General features: G+C 39.0%; 1 protein-coding gene across 1 annotated transcript; it reads left to right on the forward strand.

Moving 5' to 3' along the window:
- Positions 1-2,084: 2,084 nt before the first annotated feature.
- LOC146478946 (uncharacterized) lies at positions 2,085-4,843 on the forward strand. The gene is made up of 2 exons (XM_085111268.1): positions 2,085-2,161; positions 3,658-4,843. Exons 1-2 carry the CDS (start codon positions 2,144-2,146, stop codon positions 4,171-4,173), a joined length of 534 nt encoding a protein of 177 aa, XP_084967394.1. The 5' UTR covers positions 2,085-2,143; the 3' UTR covers positions 4,174-4,843.
- Positions 4,844-9,766: the final 4,923 nt, after the last annotated feature.

The raw sequence follows: 9,766 nt of genomic DNA on the forward strand, positions 1-9,766 counted from the left end.
AAACTTCTATAGCTGACGGACTGTCATGGCGACAAATTGTGGGCGATTTAGAAAGGGCAGGTTTTCTTCGACTGAGGCCCACTAGGAGGTTAAGAAAAAACTTCCTTTTTCCATTAAAATGGCTCCGGTATCCTTTTAAGTCGCGGCCCACTTTGATTCTGGGGTCCACAATACTGAGCCTTTGACGAGGAGCAGTTCTTTGCACTTAGTGAAACGGTGATGCGTACTGAAAAAGAACAGATCTTTGTTTTCTTGATGGATTTCCATTGTTAACAAATCTAGCAACAATAAGCATGACAACTGATCATAAGAGAACAAATTTAATATTCCTTAAGGGAGTCGTTTAGTTGATTTTTATGACAGAAATAGCATGTGATTTACGAGGAAGGAAATAACTGAGGAATGGCAATTCTGTACTCACCACCAGACAGTCGCTCACCACGCGAGAACACTTCGGTTTGCCAGTAGATTGGCTATTTTCAATTTTTTAACTACCCACAAATCTAAATTTTCTTGATCCCCAAACTTTCTCGATTCAACACCCTTCACTTACGGTTGCCAATCGAGATGCCGGCATCCCAGTTAGTCTGACCGTCTAGTGTTGCTTGAGGCTGGATAGACCAATGCGGGAGTAACAGCCTGTCGCAAAGGTCTCATCTTTACATAGTCTCTGAACTATTGGAGTTGCAGCGCTTTTTCCTGTGGGCTCGCTTGTCCTTCGCTGCGTTCAACAGCTTCTCTTCCCTTATCTTTTACAAACGTCATAAAACTCATAAAAAATCGGAAAGATTGTCTTGACCATGTTGAGTCAATTTTGGATTATTTAAACTGTTCTCTTAACTGTTAAGCTTACTCCTGGCCAAACTTTTACTCAGCTAATGCGCCTTACTTTTTTAAATCACGGGTCTGTCATTTAAGCGCTGACGAGCAGTACTTTGTGTTGGTCTTGTACCAAATAATATAAATGAGTCGAAATGAAATAAGGAAAGCTAAGTTTCGATCCTAACCGCTTTTTAGTTGTGAAAGGGGTAAGGAAGTTCTGATTCTTACATTACAACTATTTCTCCCAAAATTATTTGAAAACAGTATGTACGAGAATGGCCACTTTTTTCTTTTTATATTCCAATAAAACAATTAATCAACTTGGTATTCACTTTGTGCTTGAAATTACCAGCATACCGAGCCGAACATTTTTCCTAAGGAAGGAAGATAAGAAAAGAGTCCAGTTTCGACTTTTTGTCAAAGCAAGAACTGTGTTGTCATTTTTGTTTGATTTACAGCCATCATCTCACTTTTTCCTAAAATTAAAAGGATTACTGAGTGAAGCGGAGGATGTATCTTAAGGAAGGAAGTCGAAACAAAGTCCGGTTTCGATTCACTGAGCATACATACATGGGGGTCGGTCGGATGGGTATAGCCATGGTTTTTGAGCGATTTGGGGCTGAATGGGATATCACTTTGTGGTTCATCTCTAAAGATGGGAAAATATCAAGTGGCCAGGTCTGAAAATGGTTGGTAAAAATGATATATTCTGAAAGTAAGGAATGAATTCAGGAGGCAGACAACACATCCTCACCACAATTGTTTTGAGGGGTCTTCCCGGAAATGTTCATTGCGAGTCAGTTAGCGTTAACAACGGAACACAACGTCATATTAGTTTACTTTGCTTTAAGAAGTGTTCAAAGGATCGCTTATTTTAGACCATCACATGCCGGCCGTTTAACAAAACATGATGATACAAATATTTACGCTGAGTCGGATTGTCCTTACAGTGCTGTTTTTTACAAGTCGACAAAAATTTTCAGTTGTGAAACTATTACAGCTCGAAAGGCTATTTTTATCGTGTTGAGTTCTCTTTTACACCTGTATTACGATTTGAACAACAATAGGGAAATAATACATAATTCTTGATTAAGCATTAGAAATTTCAAGTTACGTTTCAGGTTGAAAACATAAGTAAACGGAAAAACTTAAATGCATGTTCTGTTCTAAATTTATCACAATCTAAAAGTTTTAATGAATGTAACCTGATCTGAGGGTATAAAAGCTGATATCCTGAGGTGAAATGCACCCATAAGTTTCCTTCCACCTATCTGGCAAAGCAAACTGACACAGCACTTGGAGTACGCTAGAAGAAACCACAATGAATCTCAGCATGAAGGTAATTTAAACGTATCCAGTTACAATTATTGATGTGGCTCAGCTGTTAAACCGATTAATCTGTCGATAACAAACTCTATTAACGTCCGTCAGCCTTTGCATCTCTTTGCGCTGACCAATTAACCTTATAATGTCAGTTGAAAAAATTAAATCTGGTTATCAGTTTGACTATTTAGGATCGCAAAATAAGGTTATGTTATTGGCAGTTAGAAAAAAAATTCAAGAATCTAGCCAACCAGTCAGCATTCAAAGCTATTAGTTAGGATATTAACTGTTTCACTGTATAGTTTGTCCCAAGCCCGAGTGAATACTTGATGCAGTAGATTCCACTTGTCAATGATTTAGACAGTGGCAAGACTTTTGTAGCAAATTACAGTACTGTATAGGCTGAGTAAGTTAAGCGCAAGGCTTCGCCAAACCCGAATTACTTTCTACACCAACTTGCAAAAAGCTCAAGGATTTGTAGCGGTTTTCGTGATTGAAAAAAGAGTGTGCAGAATGCCTTTTGATTGGAGAACTAACTAAACGAGTGCTTTAGAAAAAAAAAAAAAAAAAACGTGTTTTGACTTTTCGAACTTTGAACAGAAATCTTGGCATGCCTTTGGAATATCTTCAGAAATCGTACTTCAATTCTATATTGGAGCATGTTATCATCTTTAAGTGAAAAAATGATTTACTATATAATAAATTATTTTTGGGTGTATTGCATCAGTTTGGTGTTTCAAGTGCTCAAAAAATAAAATTGAGTGCATTGGCATTGAGTACATCGGCACTTTGCCCTGGGTATCTGTTTTTCCTCCAAGAATGCTAATTAAGGAAGAGACAACAAGCATGTATCATAGAAAAGCACTGCTTAACAGCTATGCAGAGATAACTTCTATTTGAATGGTCATCTGGCCTTGGGATTCATCTACAGATTTGGAGGTTACAAGTTTGCAGTACCATCAGAAATAATCCAATCCACCGTACAAAATAAAAAGGATGACGACTAATACATTTTCCCCATAATTACGTAAACTTTAAAAACGCTCATAAAAGCGCACAGAAAAGTTCTAAAAACTTCAAATCTAGCATAAATAATGTTGTTATTACAGGGACTAACTTCGCCAAAAAAATATAACTTTTCATGTGCTTATTGACTGTGTTTGGTTCGTATGGTATTGTGGTAAAATGAACAACCGCCATCTTTTTTTTTTCCTTACGGGGGATTACTCTATAGCTCAGAAGTCGTGATTATAATCGTAAGAATGGTTAAATCACCATGTGAAGTCTGATAATCAGAACAGTAGTAAGATATTGTTCAATTTAAGCTTGCATCTGAATGATCACTGACCTAAACAGCTTCGGCTTTAAACGACTGAAGTTTGAGTCCGTGAATCAGTTGTCTGACGAGCAATAATCCATCGGGCAACGGTATAGTGCCTCTCCAAAACGTCTATTGTAATGATTATAATATAAAGTCTCACTGAGGTAACGTTTCATTCATTTACCTTATAGGACACTATCAGTCTAGCCTCCTTTTTGTTAATCGTAACTATATTCCTAACTTCAAGTGGACAGACCAAGGCTAGACCAAAAGACGTCCTGCAAGTCTTTAATCCTGACGAAAACGGCGCCACAATTGATCCTCTGGATCTGTCAATAAAACGTGGAGAAGACGTCCAAGAAATTCCAGTCTTGGAACTCCAAAGACCCGAAGACAACGAAAATGAGGTGCATGAAAAGCTGGTATTTCAAAAACCTGGAGTACAAGTGAAAGTAAACTCCAATGAATCAGAGAGAGATGCAAACACGTTATCGTCAGAGAACAATGCAAAGAGTGATCGGAATGCGAGGAATGCTCGGAATCCTCGGAGTCCCGGCAATGCTTGCATTGAAAAGTACTTCTACCGTATTATTTATAATATCTTTTTTCGAATTCCTGTGTGTAAGAAACACTGCAAGGCAAAGTATAAAAGTGTAACTTTTCAAAACGGTAAGACATATGCAATCCGCTATGACTGTTACAAATGATTTGTTCAGAACTAGTTGAAATGGTGTTTAGGATCAGGACTGTCTCTGGAATGTTTACTATAGGTTATTTATTTGGTAATATACCATGTACATAGGAGATAAACAATGTAAAGCGAAAAGAACACTGATTATTATTTACAACTCTGTAAAAAATATGTATACGTTTGAGACGTGTAATTCAATGACTATTTTACATTAAATTAATGAATTTTATGAATCGAATAAGAATCATTTATGAAATATTAAATACTACTTGTATATTAATTTTGTAAGGGCAAAGCAAACAAAGAACAGTATTTCTTCTTTGTAATTTCAACTATGTTTCTAAGCAATATTAAACAAAAGGAAATGTCATTATGGTAATATTGTTTACGATGCGTGAATTGACTCCTGTAGTAACGTTCCAGCCTTAAGCGAAACTTTCCTGGTTGGTACGTTCGACTTGCGTTGGTCGCTGGACTAGCCAGCCTTGTAGGCGTAATCAGGGAGGATGACGGGGAGCGAGAAAAAGTTGGATCAAAATGAGGAGGCCGCGCTGGGATCCACCTTTTTTCTCACACTTTTTCTGGCCCCGCTCCCTCTCCCCTGCTACGTAGTCTATCATTTGACTGGCGGGTCGTTCACTTCACACCGCTCAGTTTAAAGGGGAAGTGTCACCTGTTGTTAGTGTCACTATGAATCGCCAAAAAACATAATTGTTTCAATGGAATAGCTAAAATATTGGTTGAAGTTTGTTAACAATAGAGCTCAGTACTAGTGCACAGAAACTACTATTAATTATGTTTAGCTGCGGATGGCTAGAATGGAAGTGGATTGCAACTTAAAAAAATTGGCCAATGTTTTCAAGTTCTTCCTGTGTATTTTAGAGAAGTCGCTAAAAGTTGATTATGGTATGTTCTTCGTGCGAGAAAAACCTTAATATTTTCCTCCCGACGTTGTAAGAGCAACTTCATGTTACAAAATAGGTTCTTTGTCAAATGTTCGAGCAGTTTTGACCAAAATCATCCAGCGAAATCATCGTCACAGTGCTCCTTTAAGGTTACCGTATACCTTGAAAGGTGTCTCGCGTCCAAGGGATGTGGCGCGTCCGGTTTAAACTGTAGACACCTGAACCCTTATATCAAATTAAAGTTTATAGAGCTGGCTATCAAACTATACCAAGAATTTTGAAATTAAGTGAATTGTCGAATTTTTCACCTTTTGAAAGCTACAAGTCAAAGCGAATTTTATTTTTTGCTAATTTAATTTGCTCCTCAGTTTCCGGACCCAAAGCGCTAAAAAAGACGTGTCTGCGTTTTGCCATATTCAATCGCAGTGAAAAGTTAAAGAATATTTTCGAAACAGGATAAAAAAAATGTGGAGTGATCGTACAAAAATCGCTCTCGGAGAAAAAACTATTTCGAAAGAAGAAATTCGCAGACACGTTTTTGTTGTTTATATTTGTTAAACCAGCTACTGTCCAAATTTGAAGGCAAACGAACAATTCCCTTTGAGTTTTAGCTATTTAAAGTGTCTCCTCCAAGTAAAACAATTGATTTGGGAAAACAGTGCTAAACACTCTGCAATTCATTTTATTTCAAAATTCTTCGTGTAGTTTGATAGCCAGCTCTACAAGCTGTAATTTGATATATGGGCTTAGGTATCTACAGTTTAAACTGGACGCGCTACATCACCGCTCCATCGCTTGGACGCGAGACACCTCTGAAGGTATACGGTAACTTTAATATAGCAAGCAAGCAAATCATTTCTTTGACTCTGCTATAAATTGGACTAGCGGTTCAGTCAGTCGTATAATAAAATAGATTAATGATACAGTTATATCTTGCTATTCTTGGTTTTCACATGACGTCATAAAAAACTAAAATTCATAACTAAACACAATTTTGGGTTTTTATCTTCATCACATATAAGAAAATCTAAATTTCCATCGGCTTGCTTGTTTTCAGCAGGATAGCATTCTTTGTTTTGAAAATAGAGCAGTTTGAATTTTAGATTTTTGCGCAGTGCGTGACAGAAGGATTGCTGCTCTAAACATGTCACGTACATGAAAACATCGATTCGCCTCGTGTTTTTTTTAGGTCTGATCAGCTAACATGTAATAGAAGCGTTAATGTCAATGTGTGAAAGTTCAGCAGAGAGGAGAAAGGCTTTGAAATAGCCAAGGTAAACTCCAGATGTTTTTGCTGGTTTCCGGCCGCCATGTTGGTGCCCATCAGACGGGGCACCAACATGGCGTCCCATACTAAACTCTGTAATTTTCCGTGGTACATTTTCTCGAATAACTCGATTAGGAGATATCGCACAGCCCTGTGGCTTTCACACGTTGTTTATGTATCACTCTTCTACAACATATCAATTTCTCGACTATATCTATTGAATGGTTGAGGATTTTATTTTTTCTCTTGCGTGACGATGTGTGAGGTGAAAACCACCTATTAACTGGGGAGTTTTAGGTATGAACTACAAATGAGACCAACTAACAATTTATAATTGACAGAATTATTATTCGGGCCGTGAGGTACCGAGTTAAGTTCTCGGTCGCGTTCTTTTTTTATTATTTTTTTTGTGTGTGTGTCGCGATTGTCCAAGAGATAATGCATGGGAATTTGTATATGACCAAATTACGTGTCACATACAAGATGGGCGGATGCACACAAGACTAAAAATAAGACTTAAGCATTCATAAAGAGAAGTATATCGGAAATTCTTAATTACCACTTTAAATCATTTCTGTCCAAACCTGTAAATATCCCGACTTGAACAATGATGACGGAAAACGCTTTCAAAAGTTTGCGTTTTAAAACAATGCCAGTGATCACCACAAGATTTGGTAGAAAGCGTAGAACACTTGGATGTGGCCTTCACGATGATCATACCGGAAATTGCGATCTTTTAGCGTCATCAAGATCCGGGGTTACACAAATATGTATCTGACTCACGGTTAGTATTGAAAAATAATCAATGCACAAATGGTTTCTGTCCCCAAATCAAAGGTAAAATCGTAAGGATTAAAGCCGGGAAATTAAAGCATCCATATGAAGCACAAGGTATTCTACTTAACAAATGTTGTTTTCCCCTGTATTTCATTCGTGCTACAAATTTTGGGGAGTTAGCGATGCTGAAGGTAATCACAGCTAAACGATCGTAGGCTTACGCACCACGCGGTCAAATATGGCCCGAGTTTAAGGCACCGGTCATTATTTATCGCCTGAGGGGGTCGGAGGATTTTTTTTTGGGGGGGGGGGGATCACTTGATTGTTAGGAGAACAGAGGGGTGGGGGGGGGGGGGAATCAGTCGTACCTGAGAGTCCCAAAGGGAGGATCACTGAAAATGTTGGAAGGATTCAGAGGGAGGACCACTTAAATCTGCTTGAACAATGCCAGTTTGAAAGTATACAACGTAAATGTGCCCATTCTGCTGGGAGATGATAGCATTTGCAATCTCAATTTGTTCTAACACAACTTTATTTAAAAAACGGAAGTCTGTCACACTGGCGAATGTGTGCATTTCAATTTATATTGAGAAAGCTTTGTTTTAACGCTTCTATATTTTCCTTTCGTAACGTGTTCATGACTTAGCTAATATTCACCTTTAAACTTGACAGGTGAATTCTAAATTGTGAACTATATAAACTTCTGATAACTGAAACATTGTAAAAAGCGTGTTTGTTTAAACATAAACCATTTATCGCCTCTCCAGGAATGGGCGTCCTGTGTCAGCTCTATACTAAATTCGATTCAACTGCTTTATCTGCCTCATCTTGAGCCTCGTCATCCCATTCAACAACTTCATTTGCCTCTTGAGCCTCGTCATCCGATTCAACAGCAACACTTAGTCCCCTTCAGCAGGATAACCCTGGAGTTTGTGCCCTTAAAATGGCTGCTACTTGCTCTAGATTTTTTCCTAGGGTCGTGCTAAAAATACCCTTTTCTAGTAGCCATAGCAAAGGGTCTAGATGCAAACGCCTTCTTAGTTTCTTAGCAAAGTCAGCATTGATGCTATCTACAGGAGTAACTCTATCATTCTCTTCGATTGAACCGAAAATTTGCCCCGCGACCTCGATTGAGGTCAAGTTTCCTAAGAGATGACGTGCTCTCCGCTTGAGTCGCCTGTCCTTGGTTTTTCGCACCTTCCTCTTATTTTCCTTCTTTCTTCTTGACATTGTTGATTTTCTCGCGCACAAAGGAAACTTCTTTGACAGGTTAATATGCGCTGTTGTCAACTTGTTGAATGCGGACTGAAGTTCCTCGTGCAGTGTAGTGATTCGCCCATGTGCCACTACTAAATAGGCCAACTCATCGCCTGCAAATTCCTTTAGAGTGTGATCCTCTGAAAACAGCTCCTTACGTTTACTATCGATCAATGACCGTAAATCAGATGCACTGTTCAAAGTGTCATTTACAGTGCTCAAGCAAGACTCGCACTTTGCAACGTCACTGCTGTTGCAGCTGTTTGTGGCTGAAATGAACTTTGTAATGTTTTGGCACACTCCATACCTCTCATTCTTCAGTAAATTGTTTGCTTTGTTTCACAGCTCCTCTATCTTGTTATTTAGCGCCCATCGCGTTTGCTGTTGTTCAAACAGGTAGTTCCTGAACCCAGATTGCTTGTGACGAAACGCAGACTCGACAATTTGTTGGACAATGCTGTTAAAAAACCTCAGTTTCTTGTAGTGTGCGATGCAAGCTCCACACTCTGTTCCTGGTGAACCAACAACAGATAGGTGGGACCAAGAGAAAATGGTGGGACCAGTAACAGAAAGAATCCCTCAGCCTGTGCCAGAAAAGCAAAATCCCGGGCACTTTATGGATGTGTACGAAACGCCGACAACAGGTCGTGCTCCAGACGATTATCAACCGAGGAAATGTCTGAAGGACTTGTACGATCAAAACGCCATCTCTGCGGGCAATCCAAATACCATCGCTGCTTTCTGTGCAAACTATAGTGTCGGGGAAAAGCATGTCATTGAATACCTAGGCCATCTAAATGATATCAACATCAGGAAGGATATTAGAACAAGAGAGGCTAAGGAGAAAAAAAGGTTTGAAGAGGAATAACATACAAGGACTACCAGTGGGGCATACTTATTGAGAATGGCAAAGTTGAAAAGCTGAAGGTGAGAAGCTCGACCCGTGCCTTAGGAAACATGGCCTGACCACTGTTGGTATAAAGCTGGACAAGATGAAGGCAATTCGCTTCCATTACTATCGACAGAGAAGTCCAGGCAACGGGAATGAGTTGTCCAGCAGTGAGGAAGAGAGTGAAGAATCAGGTACGGAGTTAGATGATGACGAGGGTAGCGAAGATGATCTTGTCATTGCTGATCTCGATGAACAGTCAACTGTTCGTATGCCAGTTTTAACTTTTGTACCAGATGACCAAATAGCTGAAGTTACTGTGCAAGCAAACACAGGATAAAAAAAAGGGAAAACAAAAAGAAAACAAACAAAAAAACGAACAAAAAAAAAATGTGAGCAAAGCTCCAAAGGCTGATCTGTTACACTATAGATGAAAATAAAAAAGGAGACAGGAACAGTGACCGATCCTAGCCCTTCCAGATGGCCGAATTGTCGCGAAATATAACCTGCTGAT

The sequence above is a fragment of the Pavona decussata genome, unplaced genomic scaffold (genome assembly GCF_977016875.1).
Source record: "Pavona decussata unplaced genomic scaffold, jaPavDecu1.1 SCAFFOLD_61, whole genome shotgun sequence".
Taxonomy (NCBI): domain Eukaryota; kingdom Metazoa; phylum Cnidaria; class Anthozoa; order Scleractinia; family Agariciidae; genus Pavona; species Pavona decussata.